Source organism: Nicotiana attenuata, chromosome 1 (genome assembly GCF_001879085.1).
Source record: "Nicotiana attenuata strain UT chromosome 1, NIATTr2, whole genome shotgun sequence".
NCBI classification, from domain to species: domain Eukaryota; kingdom Viridiplantae; phylum Streptophyta; class Magnoliopsida; order Solanales; family Solanaceae; genus Nicotiana; species Nicotiana attenuata.
In genome coordinates, this window is record NC_031989.1 from 109,820,981 (window position 1) to 109,843,331 (window position 22,351).

The 22,351-nt window shown below is 36.5% G+C and overlaps 1 protein-coding gene across 2 annotated transcripts in view; it reads right to left on the reverse strand.

Annotated features, from left to right (window-relative positions):
- Positions 1-4,474, reverse strand: part of LOC109232047 (clathrin interactor EPSIN 1) — an 8,217-nt gene extending 3,743 nt beyond the window's left edge. Inside the window, exons 1-8 of one of the 2 annotated variants that reach the window (XM_019397704.1) lie at positions 4,399-4,474; positions 4,215-4,262; positions 4,012-4,063; positions 2,091-2,170; positions 1,903-1,981; positions 1,616-1,699; positions 1,336-1,481; positions 1,021-1,233 (exon numbers count right to left, since the gene is read on the reverse strand). In XM_019397704.1, the coding sequence (XP_019253249.1) occupies positions 1,021-1,233; positions 1,336-1,481; positions 1,616-1,699; positions 1,903-1,981; positions 2,091-2,170; positions 4,012-4,063; positions 4,215-4,255 (695 nt within the window). In that variant the 5' untranslated portion in view covers positions 4,256-4,262; positions 4,399-4,474. The other variant, XM_019397696.1, reaches the window with a different exon arrangement.

Genomic DNA, 22,351 nt, shown 5'->3' on the forward strand with positions numbered 1-22,351 from the left:
AATTACCTACCCCCCCCCCCCCCCGTCTCTCTCTTTATGCTTTATTACACTTCTCCCTCAATAGAAACCAGATAACAGCACACTCTATTTTCTCTAATCCACATTCTTCACTCGCATCACTCTCCTCAGACACCATAGCCTACAAACCCATTAACCTGCTTATGGCAGTAAAGAATTACTGGATTTGGTAACTAGAGTACTAGACCATCCTAATGCAGTTTGTTACTTTGTTTCTTGTAGAAGATTCTAGGCCCACAAGTTGGTGATGATACTTCCCGAAGAAAGTGAGGAAAGAAGAAACAAGTCCACTGGCGCTAGAAGTTCTTTGTCAATTATAATGACCTTCTTGATCAGATAACAAAACAACAAAAAGTAATTCTAACCTACACATACACGGACTCAGGTATGATTAACTGATGGATATGTTAAGTTTCTAAAAAGGTTTTAGTGCATTGTTCGTCCATAGAGAGTGACCATAATCATGTATACTTCATTTAACATGGGTTTGCCGAGGCAATCAAAGAATCAGGGTTTAAAATTGCTTCTCCCGTAAATCTAGAATATGCAAAAAAGAACTTGGAGTGAAAAGTCACGCAGTAGCAATGAAATGATAAAGTGGAAGGACAATAACAAAAGATCTTCAGTCCCAAATGCTGCCAGAAATAGAACTTTTGGCCCTTTCCTTTACTGATCATTTTGTTTATTTTAAAAAAGGTTTTTTTTTGGTAATTTAAAAAAAAAAAAAAACTTTTGGCCCTTTCCTTTACTGATCATTTTGTTTATTCTAAAAAAGGTACTTTTATTTATTAGAAAAGAAGATATATGCAATTGAATGGTTATACATCAGTGCATAACAAGCTGTTGCAACTGTAACGAAACCAATAGTAAAAACACCTACGCCACAAACCCCAAATACGAATCACGAGTTTTTCAACCAACAGTACATGGTTAAAAAGCTCAGAGTACAATAAAATAGAAGGACAAAGTGAAGCATAGTAGAGAAAAAATAATCATACTGACCTTCCATAACGAGAAGACCCCTTCTTTGATTTAAACTGGTCAATTTTATCTTCACCATACCGATCCTTTTCCCTGTAACTATCCTTAAATGAATCGCCATCACTTTTATTTCCAAAACCTCCATATCGATCACCACTCTGAAAGTTGCTGCTGCTACTTAGGGAGGCAGAGCTCGATTTAAATGTTACTCCAGAAGATGACAATCCGAAGTACCTAAAAGGTGGCATTCCATCATGACCATGCAACTATGCAACTAGTTACCGGGGACTCTTTGAATAATCAAGAGCAAAGTCAGACCCTAAAGGATTAACTTACTTGTCGCGATTTGCAGCAGCTTTATTTCTAGCATCTTCGATCTTTTCCTTGTTATTCAATAGTGCCACAATATTTTCTGCTTTCTTCCTCACATTGATCCCCATATCTTTCCCATTGGGTTCAACATACTCGAAACTTGTGAGAGACTTGAGTAGCAAAAGGAAAGAGGGAAAGAGGTAAGATACACAGGGAGGAGGGAAGGACCACACTCCTTTAAGTATGAAAATGGAACAACTGTCACTGGCAAAGAAATTTAACGCAATGACACAAAAATACATACAGATATCTGATAGGTATGTTCTACGATCTCATCAACAGCGCGTTCAGATCCGTGTGCCACCAAATACTCAATAACAGCCATAGACTGGTACCAGAAGTATTTCAAAACTATTAGACCTTATATAAGAAGTTGTTCGAGAAGGTACAGAAATGAAACTCAAAATTTAAACAATGAACCGACTATCGGGAGCTTGATATTTTAAACTTTTCTTCAGTTTTCTACAGGTTCTTAGGTTTTTACACACTTAACTACAAAAAGTTGATACCACAAAAGGATATAGTACACACCTTATAAACATAACGCCAATTCTTTCCTGTTTCAGTCAATCTTGTCCACAGGACATTCATAACCATCTGACACTCAGAGCTGCAGGATACACCAGTAATTGATAGGTCAATGAACTTACCTTTATGATGAGAACAAACGAGAAAATCCAAAGAGTTAAGAATTAGCAACTATATTGATGAGGTTGTACAATTTTTTTGTAGCCTGAGCTATCTCAGCCAATGCAGTACCATGAGGGCCCCAAGGTTCATCATCCGTAGCGTCCAATACCTATTCATGTTAAAATATTACATTATAATCAGAATATGACGGGGAAAGGACAAAAAGAGCATAGGATGCAAATCCATTGTTTTTGAAAGTGAAAAGCACAAAAAAGAAATAAACCTCAATTGCTTTAGGATTGTACTACACATAGGCGGATATAGTCTTTTGGCTACGGCTTCACCTGAACCCAGAATTTTTGACACGAAATATAGATATATATGTAAAAACCTACTAAAATCTTAAGAAATATTAGATATGAACCCATAATTTTATCTGTACAATGAGTTCAATGCAAAGTTGAACCAATTAAATTAAAATTCTGGATCCGCCTCTTGTACTATTATAACTTTAATTGAAAGGTTATTTCCTAACAACCTGTAGAGCTACAGAATTTTTTGATAATTGAGATAGAGAAAAGACAAGAGTGGACTGAGTAGAAGAGAAAAGCAAAAGAAAATCCAAAAGTAGAACTAGCATAAGAGGAGGACTTGACAAAAAACTGAAGAAGAAAGAGTCATTTCAAAGGGAGAATAGGAAGCTAAAAGGCAAATCTGAGAACTAGTGAAACAGTACTAGTTAAAGAAGAATTGCTGCAACCCACAGAAGAAGAAGACAACAAAAAGTACACTGAATTATGTCGGGAAAGGAGTCCTAGCACTCACAAGAGAATGCCCTATTTCCTTATCCTCCCTTTACCCTATCTCTTAAATCTTTAGGATCAAATTTAAAGAAACGATAGCTTCTCCATTATTTTTTGCCTCACTGTCCGAAGCGCAGACTTCTTCTGAATCGTTCATTCAACCCATGATAAACGGTGGTCCCTCACTTCGCATGCTCGGTCGAAATTACTGTTAATAACTCTGTACATATGATACAGACATACAGTCCATACAACTAAAGTTTCCCCAGTAATCTCACCATGTAGTCTACGTTCATCACTATCTGATTCTATTGAATACATGTCGAAAGAAAAACAACAAAAAGCACCATGATCATATGCCCAGACATCTTGTCATTGGCATTTCAGCACAGACATAATTATGACTTTCACGAATCTCATTTCTGCATCAAATGATAGATATTACACTTCACAATGCATATGTGAAGGAGGTTATTGGCATGTACCCCAACATAATTAAGTAGAAATTTGGTGATCAACAAGTAGGAAACAGAAAGACCGAATCTAGTTCAGAAAAACCAATAAATTTCAGACAAATCCTGAGTTTACTAATCAGTCAACGTGCTTTCCTTGAGCCATCTAGTTCTTTGTTAATCATCCATTACTATATAAGATCAAGGAAAAAATATTATTTCCGAACTAAAACACATGATCCCTTGATATCGAAAAACAACAATTTGAGTTCACCTTTTTTTAGTCCTTAGAAACGACACGTGCTACTCCTTTTCTGATAATGGGTGCACTGATACTTCTCTTTTTTTGATAACTGAGAAATCCCCAAGGTCTAGTCTCTAGTGGCACACGATTCGAAACTAATGGGTCAGCTTCTCTATCCTTCTCCACTTAAATACCAAGTTTTTGTTTGTGGCAGGGTTCAAACTTGTGACGTGCGCCTATTATGTAATGGTGCACGTACTTTGCACTCATTGACTTACAATAACAAACCCACTGTACTCCCACAAGTAAGGTCTGGGAGGATAGTGGGTACGCAGACCTTAACCCTACATAGAGAGGTTGTTTCCGATAGACCCTCGGCTCTTTGCACTCATTGACTTAAAATCCTGAATTTATTTCTAAGTTACTTGATTATGTTATGTACTTTATGTGTATTCTACAAAAAGAAATGCTAAAAGTTAAAGCTGAAAGTATTTATTTTAAGCTTTTTTACCTTCTGCTCAATCTCAGGAACCTTCAACACTTTCAAATTCACCTCCCTCTTTCTGCAAAACACACAGTTTACCAATTTTCAAAAAAAAAAAAAAAATATATATATATATATATATATATATATATATATTGGGGACAAATTGAAATTTTCACAAAAAAAAAAAACACCGAGGAATTAAGAGGTAAGAGAGGAAAATAGCTTACATTTCGCGAACTGTTTGATCGAATACCTTCATGAAATCCATATTGGACCTGCAAATCACAAAATTCGAAAAAAATTGAATTTGAATTCGTAAAATATGTAAATCGAATCTGAAATTTAACGTTAAAGAATTTTTCTAATGATTTCGATAATTTTGGGGAAAATATATCGGGTTGAGAGAAATACGTGAAACATATGAGATTTTTGCAATTTTTTTTTATACTAATAAAGAGAGAAGAAGCAGAAGAAGACGAAGTTTGTTATCATAATTCCTTATTTTCCTAAAATTCTTTTGTTTTTTAAATTTGTAAGATTATTTTAATAGTAGGTCGCTTTTGCATCCGACGACCTGCCTTAAAATATTTTTTTTTCCAATTAAAAAATAAAAAATAAAAAATAAAAAATAAAAAATACCTATAATTCTTTGATTTCTTTTTAATGTTTTAAGTCTAGTAATACTAAGTTGGTATCACTTCTTATTTTAGCACATCAACCGAATACTTTGGTTCGAAGATAAGTTATATACATATTAAGTTGCAAGTTGTATAGGGATTAATTATATAGCTATTACAAAAGAGTAGACAAATATTAAGCAAACACGCAATCTCTAGCAATAATAGAAAACAAAAAACACTAGAAAAAGGGTCCAGTAGCAGCATTAGCATAAAAGTATATTTTTGTTATTTGTTAGTTTAATCGAGGTATTTTTTTAATACACATATTCTATTTCACATTTAATCCATAACATAATACAAAGATTACCTTATTATTTTATACGAATATAAGAAAAAGTAAAAAACCTAAGCAAACGTTTTATAAGCAAAAACGATAGGTAAAGAAAACAAAAAGACAAAAGGGATACAATATTAGTATCACCACATAAATCATAGGAAAAATAGGAACAATATTAAATTCAGAAGAAAGATGCAAAGCAAAAACGACAGGTAGCAAATAGGTCATGCATTAAAAAGCGTAATAGTAAGACACAATATTGCCAATAGCTATCTTAGACAAAAATCCTACCGGACTAGTCTCATAGAGGTGTTATATATCTGTATTGCTGAAAATAAATTAAATAATAATCTTTCTGAAAACAAAAACAGAAAGTTAATAGAAATTAAATTCCGAAAACAGTAAACTTCTTCAAAATAAATTCTGAAAACGTTGTAGGAACAAATCGAGCCCATTGAATACACAGTGTGTCCTTAAGGAAATTATTCCCCTCAAGTACCCGAGGTTCTGGAATATATCCTCCCAGGATAGAACGATTTAACTCACCAGTGTATCGGTACCTAAAACTCTGGTGATCGGCGAACCACTCGATGGTCGTAAAACACACTGGAATATTTTGTGCAGAAGAAGAAGATTCAGAAAATTTTGTAAGTAAATATTCTGGGATTTGAAGGTATATTTATAGCCAACTTGGTGCTGTTTCTGAAGAGGTTTACAACCTTTCAGAACAGCCATAGCTGTTGGAACAGGTGTGACACTGTTTCAGAACAGCCATGGCTGTTCAAAATATTGCGGGAAATATAAAACGGATTTAAAATAATACGGACAAAAGAAAAACGGCGGACCGGACCTGGGGTTCCGAGGTCATGGGTTATATTCGGATATAAGTTTCTTAATTTAATTTATTAATTAATTTGAAATATTTTGAAAAGAATTTTGTCCAAAAAAATTAATCAATCAATCATTTGACAAACCGAAATCCGAATCCGAAGCCGAGACCGAAAGCGAAGCCGAAGAAGCCGAGCCGAGCGAGCGAGCGACGACGACGACGCGCGTAGGCTTGTTCTTCTTCTTATCTTTTAAGAGCTAAAGATGAACTTCTTTTTATATACCACAAAGATTTTCTTTCCTTCTACCAATGAGGACAAAGACGCAATAAGTGAAATAAACTCCATTCACTTTCCCTCATTTCTTTCCACCATTTTTCATTAATCATCCTCTGTTTGTTATTATTTATTAATAACAAACTAAACATCCCCACATGAATGGGAAAGAATGGCTGATAAACTTCAGGATGACACGACGGTGTGTGTTTTACAGCAAGAATTGATTGCATCTGGATAAGGTAGATTTTCCCTTGGAACTTTCGTGAGTGAACTTATATCGGATTACTCGAATCCATCGTAGATTTGATATTCTTTTGAACTGTTCGAGCTTTGTCGTATAACCTAGACATACATAAGTCAACACAGTCAATCCTTACCATCTATGGTTCTCAGGGGGGGCGGTTGTTCGTTCAGCATGAATTACCGCCTGGTTCATGAGTGTGCTGTGAGGAATGGGCTTTACTTTCATTCTCTTTTGAAGCGGCTTACACTTCACACTCACATAGGTGATTCCTAAACGTGTAATCCTAAAGACACACTATCTGGTCATATCCTGCTAGACTTAGCAAATCATTAAAAAACTTTAAGCTTTATTGACTCATCAAAAAAGCCTTAATGCTTTACCTCGTTTTTTAACATTGTCTTCATCACGAGAATGGGTTGAGTTGTTGACAATGTTGAACCGTCATTCATAACTTTGTTTGATCTCTTTGAACCTAGCTCTTGGGATCTCCAGTCTGCTAGGTAGAGTTACCGCCATGATGACTTGTCATAGGCCTTTAACCCCATTCCCTTTGATGATCTTTCAACCGCCTCTCTAGATAGGCCTTTTGTAAGTGGATCCGACACGTTATCTCTTGACTTTACGTAGTCAATTGTGATAACACCACTAGAGAGTAGTTGTCTAACAGTATTGTGTCTCCGTCGAATATGACGAGATTTCCCGTTATACATAACGCTCCCTGCCCTACCTATTGTCGCTTGACTATCACAATGTATACATATAGGTGCCAAAGGTTTGGGCCAAAATGGAATATCTTCCAAGAAATTCCGGAGCCATTCAGCTTCTTCATCGGCCTTATCTAAAGCTATGAATTCAGATTCCATTGTAGAACGGGCGATGCACGTTTGTTTGGATGATTTCCAAGACACTGCTCCACCCCCAATTGTGAAAACATATCCACTCGTGGATTTAACTTCAGATGATCCAGTGATCCAATTTGCATCACTATATCCCTCGATCACGGAAGGATATTTGTTACAATGCAAAGCATAATTTTGGGTATGTTTCAGATACCCCAAAACTCGTTTCATTGCCATCCAATGTATTTGATTGGGATTACTTGTACACCGACTCAGTTTGTTAATAGCACATGCTATATCTGGTCGCGTACAATTCATGATATACATCAAACTTCCCGATACTCTTGCATAGTCCAGTTGTGAGTCACTTTCACCTTCATTCTTTTGAAGTGCATAACTCACGTCAATTGGAGTCTTGGCAATTTTGAAATCCAAATACTTGAACTTGTCAAGTACCTTTTCAATGTAGTGAGACTGTGATAATGCTAGACCTTGTGGAGTCTTGCGAATTCTGATTCCTAAGATCACATCAGCAACTCCTAAGTCCTTCATGTCGAATTTGCTAGCCAACATGCGCTTTGTAGCATTTATATCTGCCATACTTTTGCTTATTATCAACATGTCATCAACATATGAACAAACAATAACTTCATGACCTGGAGTATTTTTAATGTAAACACATTTGTCACACGTTGATTTTAAATCCATTTGCCAACATTGTTTGGTCAAATTCTGCATGCCATTGTTTGGGTGCTTGTTTAAGTCCATAAAGCGACTTAACAAGTTTGCACACTTTCTTTTTTTTTTACCAGGAACCACAAAACCCTCAGGTTGTTCCATGTAAATCTCTTCCTCCAATTCTCCATTTAGGAAAGCTGTTTTAACATCCATTTGATGGATTTCAAGACCATACACGACCGCTAGTGCCACTAACACCCTAATAGATGTTATCCTAGTTACTGGCGAGTAAGTGTCAAAGTAATCAAGACCTTCCTTTTGTCTATAACCTTTGACAACAAGTCTTGCCTTATATTTGTCAATAGTGCCATCAGCTTTAATTTTCCGTTTAAAGATCCATTTCGAACCTAAAGGCTTATTTCCTGGAGGAAGATCAACCAATTCTCATGTATGGTTATCCAAAATTGATTGAATCTTACTATTGACTGCCTCTTTCCAAAATGCTGAATCAGAAGACGACATAGCTGCTTTAAAAGTTTGAGGCTCATTTTCAAGCAAGAATGTCACAAAATCTGGTCCAAAGGAAGTAGATGTTCTTTGACGTTTGCTACGCCTTGGATCTTCTATACTGGAGTATTTTCCTTTGGTTCTTCCCGAGGTCGTTTAGGTCTTTCACTTAACGACTCACTTTTAGTTTTATACGGATAGATGCTTTCAAAGAATTCAGCATTATCTGATTCCATTACCGTATTAACATGAATCTCGGGATTATCAGATTTATGAACCAAAAATCGACATGTTTTACTATTTGTAGCATATCCAATGAAAACGCAATCTACTGTTCTTGGTCCAATTTTAACCCTTTTAGGTAAATGAACTTGTACCTTTGCTAGACACCTCCACACTTTGAAATATTTCAAGTTGGGCTTTCTTCCTTTCCATTTTTCATATGGAATAAATTGCGTTTTGCTGTGGGGTACTCTGTTTGAGTATTCGGTTAGCTGTAAGGATAGCTTCCCCCCACAAACTATGCGGTAATCCAGAACTTATTAATAAAGAATTCATCATTTCTTTTAATGTCCGATTTTTCCTTTCCGCAATTCCGTTGGATTGAGGTGTGTAAGGTGCAGTAGTTTGATGGATAATTCCATATTCCGAACATATTTCTGCAAACGGAGATTCATATTCTCCACCTCTATCACTTCTAATCATTTTGATCTTTTTATTCAATTGATTTTCTACCTCATTCTTGTATTGCTTAAATGCTTCAATTGCTTCATCCTTACTATTAAGCAAATAAACATAGCAATATCTAGTGCAATCGTCAATAAAAGTAATAAAATACTCTCTTTTTTCACCTCTAGATGGTGTCGATCATATCGCAAATGTCAGTATGAATTCTAAAGGATTTGAATTCCTTTCAACAGACTTATAAGGATGTTTTACAAACTTGGATTCAACACATATTTGACATTTTGATTTATTACACTCGAATTTAGGCAATACTTCTAAATTAATTAACTTCCGCAAGGTTTTATAATTGACATGTCCTAAACGAATATGCCATAAAATCATTTGACTCCAATAAATAAGAAGAAGCTAAAATTTTATTCATACTGTCAACAACCATTACATTGAGTTTGAAAAGGCCCTCCGTGAGGTAGCCTTTTCCAACATACATTTCGTTCTTGCTTACAACAACTTTATCAGAAATAAATACACATTTGAATCCATTCTTTACAAGTAAACAAGTAGAAACTAAATTCTTCCTAATAGCAGGAACATGAAGAACGTTGTTGAGCGTTAACACCTTGCCGGAAGTCATCTTCAGGAATATCTTCCCATAACCTTCAATCTTGGCTGTTGCATTATTTCCCATGGAAATTTCTTCTTCGGGACCAGCAGTAGAGTAAGTCGCAAATGCTTCTTTGACAGCACAAACATGTCGAGTGGCTCCAGAGTCAATCCACCACTCCTTCGGATTTCCAACTAGGTTGCATTCCGAAAGCATTGTGCAAAGATCATCAATGTCATTATTCTTCTCCACTATGTTGGCTTGTCCTTTCTTATTATCCTTTTTCGGGAGACGACAATCAGGGCTTTTGTGACCAACTTTTCCACAATTGTAGCAGCTGCCCTTGAATTTCTTTTTGTTCTGCTCCTTAGTTTGTCCAGAAGACCTCTTCCTCTTCTTACTTTTTGGAGCAGTCTCCTCAACGATATTAGCTCCCATGATCGTTGAATTTCCACGAGACTTTTTCTCGGCTATTTTGTTGTCTTCCTCGATCTTTAGACGTATCACAAGATCTTCCAACTTCATTTCTTTGCGCTTGTGCTTAAGATAGTTCTTGAAATCTCTCCACGAAGGAGGCAATTTTTCAATCATAGCAGCCACTTGAAATGCTTCATTTACGACCATACCTTCAGTAATAAGGTTGTGAAAAACAAGTTGAAGCTCCTCAACTTGGGTTCCCACAGTTTTGTTGTCTATCATTTTCTAGTCTAGAAACTTGGCAACCACGAACTTCTTCAAGCATGCATCTTCTGTCTTGTACTTTTTCTCAAGTGCGTCCCATAATTCTTTCGAAGTATTCATTGCACTGTACACATTGTACAAGTTATCTTCTAAAGCACTTAAAATATAGCCTTTGCAAAGAAAATCTGCCTGCTTCCACGCTTCAACAACCATGAACTTTTCATTGTCCGGCATGTCCGCAGCAGGCACTGGAGGCTCTTCACTAGTGAATTTCTGCATACCAAGTGTTGTAAGCCAGAAGAACACCCTTTGCTGTCATCCTTTAAAGTTGGTTCCGAAAAATTTCCCCGGTTTCTCAGCCGGAGGAACAGCATTGCGGCTTGACGAGGCTATCGTCGTTGCACCAACAGTCGCAGAAGGATTTCCATTTTCATTTGCCATTTCTTACTGTCAAAACAGAAGAAATCAATTAATGGCAAAACCAAAACAGTAAATAATACTGTAATCAATAAACAGTACGTAATAAAACAACTAAGGTTTTTATATACTGTTTTACAGAAAAACGATGAAGTTTTTATGTTCTTCAAATCGTTTTTTGAATTTCAATATCCTGATGAAGTTTTTATATCTTCAAATCAGAATAGTAAAATTCAGACAGAATACAGAATATAATAAATTTAATTTCCTTAAGATTGTTATATATCTGTATTGCTGAAAATAAATTAAATAATAATCTTTCTAAAAACAAAAACAGAAATTTAATAGAAATTAAATTCCGAAAACAGTAAACTTCTTCAAAATAAATTCTGAAAACGTTGTAGGAACAAATCGAGCCCACTGAATACACAGTGTTTCCTTAAGGAAATTATTCCCCTCAAGTACCCGAGGTTCTGGAATATATCCTCCCAGGATAGAACGATTTAACTCACCAGTGTATCGGTACCTAAAACTCTGGTGATCGGCGAACCACTCGATGGTCGTAAAACACACTGGAATATTTTGTGCAGAAGAAGAAGAAGATTCAGAAAATTTCGTAAGTAAATATTCTGGATTTGAAGGTATATTTATAGCCAACTTGGTGCTGTTTCTGAAGAGGTTTGCAACCTTTCAGAACAGCCATAGCTGTTGGAACAGGTGTGACACTGTTTCAGAACAGCCATGGCTGTTCAAAATATTGCGGGAAATATAAAACGGATTTAAAATAATCCGGAAAAGAAAAACGGGCCGGACCGGACTGGGTCGCGGGTCATGGGTTATTTCGGATTGAAGTTTCTTTAATTAATTTAATTAATTAATTAAATATTTGAAAAGAATTTTGTCCAAAAAAATTAATCAATCAATCTTTGACAAATCCGAATCCGAATCCGAAGCCGAAGCCGAAGCCGAAGCCGAAGCCGAGCCGAGCCGAGCGAGCGACGACGACGACGACGCGAGGCTTGTCTTCTTCTTAGCTCTTTAAGAGCTAAAAGATGAACTTCTTTTTATATACACAAAGATTTTCTTTCCTTCTACCAATGAGGACAAAGAGCATAAGTGAAATAAACTCATTCACTTTCCTCCATTTCTTTTCCCACCATTTTTCATTCACACCTCTTTTGTTATTATTTATTAATAACAAACTCAACAATCCCCCACATGAATGGGGAATGGCTATAAACTCAAAGGAATGCACGCACGTGTGTGTGTTTTACAAGCAAGAATTGATTGCATCTGGATAAGTAGATTTCCCTTTGAACTTTCCGTAGTGAACTTATATCGGATATACTCGATCAATCGGTAGATTTGATATCTTTGAACTGTCGAGCTTTGTCGTATACCTAGACAACATAAGTCACACAGTCAATCCTTAACCATCTATGGTTCTCACGGTTGTGTTCGTTTCAGCCATGAATACCGCCTGGTTTCATGAGTGCTTAGAGAATGGGCCTTTACTTTCATTCTCTTTGAAGCGGCTTACACTTCACACTCACATAGGTGATTCCTAAACGTGTAATCCTAAAGACACACTATCTGGTCATATCCTGCCAGACTTAGCAAATCATTAAAAAGCTTTAAGCTTTATTGACTCATCAAAAAGCCTTAATGCTTTACCTCGTTTTTTAACATTGTCTTCATCACGAGAATGGGTTGAGTTAGTTGACAATGTTGAACCGTCATTCATAACTTTGTTTGATCTCTTTGAACCTAGCTCTTGGGATCTCCAGTCTGCTAGGTAGAGTTACCGCCATGATGACTTGTCATAGGCCTTTAACCCCATTCCCTTTGATGATCTTTCAACCGCCTCTCTAGATAGGCCTTTTGTAAGTGGATCCGACACGTTATCTCTTGACTTTACGTAGTCAATTGTGATAACACCACTAGAGAGTAGTTGTCTAACAGTATTGTGTCTCCGTCGAATATGACGAGATTTCCCGTTATACATAACGCTCCCTGCCCTACCTATTGTCGCTTGACTATCACAATGTATACATATAGGTGCCAAAGGTTTGGGCCAAAATGGAATATCTTCCAAGAAATTCCGGAGCCATTCAGCTTCTTCATCGGCCTTATCTAAAGCTATGAATTCAGATTCCATTGTAGAACGGGCGATGCACGTTTGTTTGGATGATTTCCAAGACACTGCTCCACCCCCAATTGTGAAAACATATCCACTCGTGGATTTAACTTCAGATGATCCAGTGATCCAATTTGCATCACTATATCCCTCGATCACGGAAGGATATTTGTTATAATGCAAAGCATAATTTTGGGTATGTTTCAGATATCCCAAATCTCGTTTCATTGCCATCCAATGTATTTGATTGGGATTACTTGTAAACCGACTCAGTTTGCTAATAGCACATGCTATATCTGGTCGCGTACAATTCATGATATACATCAAACTTCCCAATACTCTTGCATAGTCCAGTTGTGAGTCACTTTCACCTTCATTCTTTTGAAGTGCATAACTCACGTCAATTGGAGTCTTGGCAATTTTGAAATCCAAATCATGAACTTGTCAAGTACCTTTTCAATGTAGTGAGACTGTGATAATGCTAGACCTTGTGGAGCTTGCGAATTCTGATTCCTAAGATCACATTAGCAACTCCTAAGTCTTTCATGTCGAATTTGCTAGCCAACATGCGCTTTGTAGCATTTATATCTGCCATACTTTTGCTTATTATCAACATGTCATCAACATATAAACAAACAATGACTTCATGACCTGGAGTATTTTTAATGTAAACACATTTGTCATACTCGTTGATTTTAAATCCATTTGCCAACATTGTTTGGTCAAATTTTGCATGCCATTGTTTGGTGTCTTGTTAAGTCCATAAAGCGACTTAACAAGTTTGCACACTTTCTTTTCTTACCTGGAAANTTTCCTATCAAGTGTCATGTCCTCGGAAATCTGAAGCCTCGCCATATCCTGCCTGATCACCTCTCCCCAATACTTCTTAGACCGCCCTCTACCTCTTCTCGTGCCCTCCACAACCAGCCGCTCACACCTCCTTACCATGGCATCTGGGCTTCTCCTTTGAACATGCCCGTACCATCTGAGCCTCGCTTCCCGCATCTTGTCATCAATGGGAGTCACGTACACCTTCTCCCGAATATCATCATTCCTAATCTTATCCATCCTAGTGTGCCCGCACATCCACCTCAACATCCTCATTTCTGCTACTTTCATCTTCTGGATATGTAATCTATACCAAGAATAGTTTTCTTAAAATACTAACCAAATAATATAATATATTATACATAGTTTTTTTCGTCTCCTCCCCTCCATCACAAACAATGAAGAGGCTTGTTAATTCGTTGTCACATCAAAATACCAGCCTTAACTAGATGTTAAAAAAAACTACCATGTTTAGGGTTGTCTATGTATCCAGATAAAAAATTTTACGATAAAGGTCTAAAACTATCCTTAAAGTATAGGATTTCGTACAATAATGCTCTCCTTCTGCCTTTCCAAATAAAAATGCATCTGCGTTTATATTTTGGCATAGCCATGCCCTTGTCTCTAACGACCCTTTGTTAGAAAAAACTTATGTAATCTACGTGTCAGCTCTTTATTGACTGCACTTAAAAACTAATCCTAATACACTAACCCACCCGTAACCGGCAGCATTAGTGATCTGCCCCCGATTTTTAATCATTTTAACCCAAATCTTTTATTATTTAAACATGCAACAACTTCTTCTTCCTCCTTTCATTAGGGTTCTACAAATTCTCCATCTCCCATCTCCTACCTCCTAATTTTCTATCTTCTTCTGCAATTTACATTAATAATTATTCTTCCTTTAGCTTCAAATGTCTGAATCCTCTTCTGTTTCTTCTCTTGACCAAGGTGGGCCGTGTACATGTTGTTGCGTATTAATTGCCAATTATTTTACCGCTATGAGACCTATGAATGGTGGTCGTAGATTCTACAAATGTTATCGTTTTGAGAAAATTGGTTGTTGTTGTTTGGAACGACACGATGAACAATTTCCACCTCATGTGTCAATGTTTATCCATAATTAAAAAAATTATTGGATGCCCTTCGTCAAGAAAGGAACAAGTTGAAGTAAATAGTGGTTGATATTGTTTGTAGCAAAGCTGCAGATTTGAAAAAAAGTATCTACCTTGGAGGGGAAAGGTTCCAGTTTAAAATTAAAAGTGAATCGATTAAAAACTACTGCTATGATCATATGCTACTTTCGTATTTTTTGTTGCGGTCAAGATGATGAATTGAGAAGTTCGTGGCAACTGTTGGTGAAATATTACAAGATTCTGCATGTTTTTACTTCTTTTTTTATGTCAATTAGTTGTTGTTTTGGTCATTTGTGCCAATGTTGGATAGGTTGTTAAGTGAAGAGAATGAGCATATCAGTATCTTGATAGTAGAGGTAGTAGTTAATTTTGTTTATTAGTGTTGGTTGATCTAGTTTTAGTAATTTTTAGGTAATTTGCATATTAGTGTTCTAGTATTTCAGGTAATATTTTGTGTATTTCGACTATTTTGATGCATAGTTTTTGAGTAATGTAATTTCAAGAATATGCAACTTTTATGTAATATACTCCATATTAGTTGGAGCTTAACTATTAATGAACAAAATATAGTTTTTATTGAATGTTTATTAAATTCTGCAATTTAAATATGAATTATTTTTGTTGAATGCTTGTGAAGTTCTGCAATTCAAATATGCTTATCATACATATTATCATTAATAATTAAGTTGGACATTGTCATATATAGCCAATCATAAACATATATAAGTTGTCCATATGGTGTTTCACCTTACATTAAGCACAATAAAAGATCTAACTGCATAATTATATACTCTATTTCTAGCCTTAAGTGTTGTTCCCTAAAAGGGGCTTCGTGTAAAATCAGAAAAAAATCGTTGTCTGATCTATTGAGAAAGAGATTAAAAAGTTGATCCTTTTTCGGTTGAATCAATACATCAATTTTCACAATTGTTTCACCATAAAACAGGAAAAAAAAGTCTTAAATTAGTCAATACAAAAAATAGTCCTTTTCCTAAGTCATTATAATCTTCCCTAACACTTGGCCCTCTCAGCTTTCAGTTTACCAACTTTTTTTTTCTGCCGCCAACTGGTTGAGGGTCATTGCTGATTTGCCTTTCCAAGTGACTTCTTTGGTGAATAGGGCAAGTTGGTAGGCACATCAATCTCATCTCCTGTGAAGTTAATCTTCCTAGTTGCAATTGATTTTTGCAATAACTTTTTTTTTGTTGAAGCCTAGTATTTGCTTCAGACATCACTTTAAGCCTCAGGAGTGGCTCTTCATTATCTTCATCTCCATTTTCAAATTTACTTTCATCATCAGCAATGTTTGAACATGGAGCAGATTGTTGAAGTTTACTTTAAGGTGCAAACAAATTTTTTTGTCTGCTGCGTTCCTAGTAAAATAGATGAGCTTCCTTGAGTTGCTTCATGTGTATTATTTTCTTAACTGTTAAACACCCTCATTCGAGAAGTAGACATAAATGCATACTCTAATTTGACTGTCCTGAGGTGTTGCCAGAGGCATATCTTGTACTTCTTGAGAAGATCCTCCAACCTACAATAACAGTGGTGATCTTTTTTCAGTTAAGAAGAATTTTATGCCTGGCTGTTTTTAGTTAAGAAACGGGGAGAAAATTAGACTTACCAAAGGATGTTTTTTAATGTTATGACCTCTGTTGCCACAATACCTACATGTCATCACAAGCCCCTTTCTTGAAGTTGACCAAACTGCCCCTCTCTTCCTTGCCTCATCTTTTTTTTTCTCTTTTCCTATACTCTTGGCCTACCAACCCTTTTTATGTACTTCTAGTGGATCCATTGCATTGGCTTGCTTAATTTTTCTCAATTTCTCACTTTTACTGGTTGTATTTTATGCATGTACACCAACATGTAAGCTTTTTTTGGATACCACCAATGTACTTCACTCAATGGATCTTTTTTCTTTTGTGTTAAAGCTTTGATGCATTAGGCACAGTATTCTTAATAAGTTTCATATCCTATGTGTACACTTCTTTAGCAGAAGACTGACTGTATGCTCGTCTGCACCTTCAACCAACCATGGTCAACATTAAAAATAACATCATACCCTTGTGCATTCTTTGTGAACTTATTCATCAACTCCATGGCACATGGGCTGAATTCTCCTCTCCAAGTTCTACATTCCTCTTCACTATCTTTCGATATAGTCATTACCTTCCAAACAAGAAAATAATCATAGTCAAATAATGCATAAAAAAGGTAAAGACAGTGATTAAACAGATAAACAATTATAGAAATTTACCTTGACTCTAATATCTTCCAACATCTTGATAGGCTTTTGTCTAGCCTCTAGAATCTATTTATTGACTGATTCTGTAATGTTGTTATCGACCATGTAGTTCTTGAATGTGTGTCAAAGTAAGTCCTACACCAGTTTTGAGTGAGTACCATATGAGGCCTTTAGCAACACTTACAAAAATATCCTTTATTGTCTTCACATGATCATTTAATTCCTCTTCATAAGTGCTCCAAGTACACTGTCATATATTTCTTTTGTTTAATCTCTACACCCCTCTAATTCTTGCTCTAGATAGCTTCAATATGCCTAACCCACCATTTATGATTTGATTTAGGCACCACAGTAGATACATCATCCAGCAAACCCTATAATGTTTAAGCAAGTTATACATAATATAAACGTTAAAAAATAGTCAATCTAGTGCTTTCTGTATATCTGACATTAGTGACACTCATTCATCATCTCTCAGCTCTAAAGAAGATCTCAATAACTCCATAAATCACTTTCAAGTTCTACCTGTTTCTTTATCCACCACTGGCCAAGCAAGTGGAAGTGTTTCACTGAATCTTGATCCATAGCAACCAGTAAAATCCTTATGCACTTCCCTTTTAAAAATGTGCCATCCAGACCTATTAGGGATCTCAAACTAGCTTTCTACCACTCTTCAAAGCTTGAAAGCACACATATATTTTAAGAAATCTCTTTTTTCCTTATGTCAAAGCATCTTAGAAATATTTATAATCACATTAGAGACTGAGTTACTGTCACTCGATTCTTGAGCATAGGCCTCTAGCCTATTGTAATCACCAATGTAGCTACTCTCCAATTTTTATAATACAGGTCTCTTAAAATATTGTGCATTCTATTCTTATATGCTGGAGCACAGTTATGATCAGTTTTCAGAGTCTTGATTTTAAAACCTCGTTCTTTATTATCCTTTGATATCAAACACACAAAAGGACATCCAACATCATATCTATATCTAACTCTACCAGTGTCACTATTCTCAACTTTAAGCCCTTTATTGTTAACAACAACATAGAACCCCACCACTTTTTTAGCTGTAGCTAAATCTGTAAAGCTCATACCCTTCGCCAACTCTTTATACTTGTCCAATTTGTCATTGACTTCCATAGTCCTTTACTTTCTAAATACATCTAACTCATCAGTATCATAATCACGAGAGTTAAGCTCATAAGCTTCGTTATCTTTATGTGACTCACAATCAGTACCAATATCTATTGTGACATTATATGGTTTATTATAGTGAATGATTTTAGGAGGTGTGACATGTACCTTACCCTCATCTACAACAAATAACTGAAGCACACAAAAGTTGTTTGATAGTAAAGACTGTACTATCCTAATTCCTGAATCACCCTCGGCTAGAAAGTACCTACTAGAAGGCCCAGTACTAGCAGTTGTTACACCTTCCTAAACCCACATTTGTTGAGTGTATTTTGAATAAATGTCTATATAAGACAACAAATACACATCATAAAGTCACATGCAAGCTGTATATGCAAGCTGTATAATAAAGGGGAAAGGGACCCGTTAGACATATTAAAATAGAAAATTAAATAATATACCAATATTTATTGACCTAAAGTTCAGACAAAAATAGAAGGACCCCATACTAATAAAGTATAGATAAATGTAAAGGCAAACTTGAATTAAATAACTGAAATCGACAAAAAATGGGACCCCATACCGATAATTAAACCAGCCACTAATCACAATACATACCTTAACTTCAGACAAGAACAAATGAAAAGAGACCACATGCAACCAAAGATTAAATACAAAAAGAATTTACAAGCATGGAAGAAAATAAAGAATCTAAAAAATACTTGAAAATGCATGAAAAGCAACACAAACATAACATATTCCACATGTAGTATAAAGTACAGATAAATACAAAGGCAAACTTGAATTAAATAACTGGAATCGACAAAAATGAGGACCCCATACCAATAGCTAAACCAGCCACAATACAAACCCTAACTTTAGAGAAGAACAAACGAAAAGGGACCACATCCAACTAAAAGCTCACTACAAAAAGATACTACAATCATGGAAAAAAATAAAGAATCTAAAATATATATGGAAACACATGGGAAGCAACACAAAATGTAGATTCCGAAAAACCCTAAAGCCTATATTTCACCAAAATAACGGTATAAACTTACTTGAATGAAGAGAAGAGTAGAAATCTTGACTTTAAACGACTAATGTAGCAGAGAATCCCAAGATTCGAGTCGGATTTTACCCTCTAAAATTGACGACTATTTTGGCATCACGTAATAGGTTAGAGATTTTCTTGTGAAATGAAATGTAGTTGGGTGTTTTGTTAGATTAAAACGATTAAAAAGTAGGGGTGTTACAGGCAGGTGAATGCATTAGGACTGGTCTTTAAGTTCAGCCAATGAAGAGCTGCCATATGAATTATACATATGCTTTTTTTTTAAATAAAGGGCCGTTAGAGATAGGGGCATGGCTATGCCAAACTATTAATGGTAGGTTGATGTTAGGCTATAAGTGCGTATTTTAGTCGCTTATTACACTCTAATGTACTGTACTTTAATTGAGTTTGAGCTTTAATCGCTAATGTTTTGCACTAATTGTGTATTTATGCCTTGTAGGAGTGATTCCGAGTTATGTAGATATTATGGAATGAATTCAAGTGATTTGGAGCTTTGAAGTCTGAGTAAAATCCCAAGTAATTAAGCCGGGATCGTGTTCAGGGATCGACAGATGATAGTTAAGAATGAAACGAAGAATCGAGCGAGCATACGGCGCATTGTCTAGTAAAATGTACATAACTTTTCGATCAGAACTCTTTTGAAAGGGCTACAACTTTTATCTTTTGAATTTTCGCGAATTCCCACTACCGCGGCGCGGGGTGCGCTGCGCCTGTGGAAAATTCCTGCCGCCTGTCGGAATCAGCTCTCTGAACTTCCCCACAAGCACATCGCGTGGCACCTAAGAAGGCTAAGTATGATGACCCAAAGGGTCATCTTCTATTTTAGAACCCAAATCCGTATTCCGAGGCCTTGAAAATCTCATTTTCTTTCTCCTCGATTTGCGTGCGCAGTGCAGGCGCGATACCGGAAAGCTTTTATGTGAAATTTAAGAAAAATATTGAATTTGGCCTTTAAAATTGATTAAAGTTGACTTCGCTCAACATTTTGGTAAACGTACCCGGACCCGTAATTTGACGATCCCGTAGGGTCTGTGGTAAAATATGGGACTTGGGCGTATGCCCGGAATCGAATTCCGAGGTGCCTAGCCCGAGAAAAGAAATTTTAAAGAAAATTATTTGCTAGAAAATATAAAGGTTTTTAGAAATTGAATAGTGTTGGAACTTGATGGTATCGGGCCCGTTAGGTTCCGGAGCCCGGTACAGGTCCGTTATAATAATTAAGTCATATCTGTGAAATTTGGTGAAAAATGGAAGAGATTTGATATAAATCGGACCCTTGATTGAGAAAATAGAAATTTTGAACTATCTTGAGGAATTCATGAGTTTTGGTGTCAAATTCGTTGTTTAAGATGTTATTTTGGCGATTTGATCACGTGAGCAAGTCCGTATGATGTTTTTAGACTTGTGTTCATGTTTGGTGCCCCGAGGGCTCGGGTGAGTTTTGGATAGGCCACAAAGTGAGTTTGGACTTAGAAAAATCTGTTGTTGCATCTGGTATTGTTACAGGCATCTGATCTCGCAATTGCGAGGTCAGGCTTCGCAATTGCGAGCTTCACAGGCTTGGTAATTGCGAGCCTTTCATCGCAAATGCGATCCAAGGCTGGGCCAGCACAATTCACTAATGCGAACAAACCTTCGCAAATGCGAAGAGAGCTTGGGAGGGGAACTGGTCGCAAATGTGATCATCTAGTCGCAATTGCGGAAGATGAGGTTCACAAATGCGAACTTCCCTTCGCATTTGCGAAGGCAGCAGATATGTGAGGGGTTCGCAATTGCGATACTTTCCTCGCATTTGCGAGCTTCGCATCGCAAATGCGACATCTGCAGCCTGTTAAGTGAGATTTTTAGACGGGATTTTCACTTCATTCTTCAAAATTTCAAAACCTAAACTCCAAAGGGCGATTCTCCTAGAGCAAGTTCTTCCCCAAATCATTGGTAAATGAATCTTAACTCTTTTTCTTCAATCTATTTCATCTTTTTACATGATTTCACTTCAAAATCTAGGGTTTTTCATGGGAAATTGGGTGTTCTTGGGTAGAAATTAGGATTTTCGAATTTTGGGGATTTGGACCTCAAATTGAGGTTGGATTTCAAAACCAATTGCATATTTGGGTTCGTGGGTGAATGGGTAATCGGGTTTTGGTTCGAACTTCGAGTTTTGACCAAGCAGGCCCGGGGTCGATTTTTAACTTTTTGGGGAAAACATTGGGAAATCTATACTCATGCATTAGAATTGGTTTATTTAGCGTTTATTGATGTTATTAAGTAAATTATGACTAGATTCAAGCGGATGGGAAGTGGAACCGAGAGGTAATGCGGTGATTGAGGCTTGATTTTGTCCGTGGAATCGAGGTAAGTGTTTGGTCTAACCTTAGCTTGAGGGAATAGGTGTTGTTGTCTTATTTGCTACGTGTTAGTATTGAGTTTGATGTATAGGCATGGTGACGAGTATCGATACGTTGATGTTGAGCGCACAAGTGAGACTTATATTGTGACCGTTATGTCTCTTATCATGTACTGTTCATGCTTAAAATGATGTTTCTCTATGTTGAGCGAGTTTTATGATATTGTTGGGTATTTGATCATTGATGAGTATTGACTCAAGTTGAGGCTTATTTCATGGAATTAACTGTTGAAAAGAGATTGGTTATAGCTGATTCTCTTGCCGGGATGTTATTGTTTCTATTGTTGATTCCCTTGTCGGGATGTTATTGTTTCTATTGTTGATTCCCTTTCCGGGATGTATTGTTTCTATTGTTTGGGTGAGGAAGAGTGTAAAGCACGAAGGATGATGCCGTGCACGATATTGTGAGTGAGTGTTAATGCATGAAGGGTGATGCCGTGCCGATATTGTGAGTGTTAATGCACGAAGGGTGATGCCGTGCCATGATTTGAGAGTTAATGCGCGAACGGTGATGCCGTGCCATGATTGTGAGAGTTAATGCATGAAGGGTGATGCTCTGTTGTTTCTTATGGTGAGGACGAGAGTAAAAGCACGAAGGGTGATGCCGTGCGCATTCTTTTTACAGTTTCATTATCTCTGTTGATACAGATATGGTGTTCATTTTGCTTCTCGGTTGAATTAC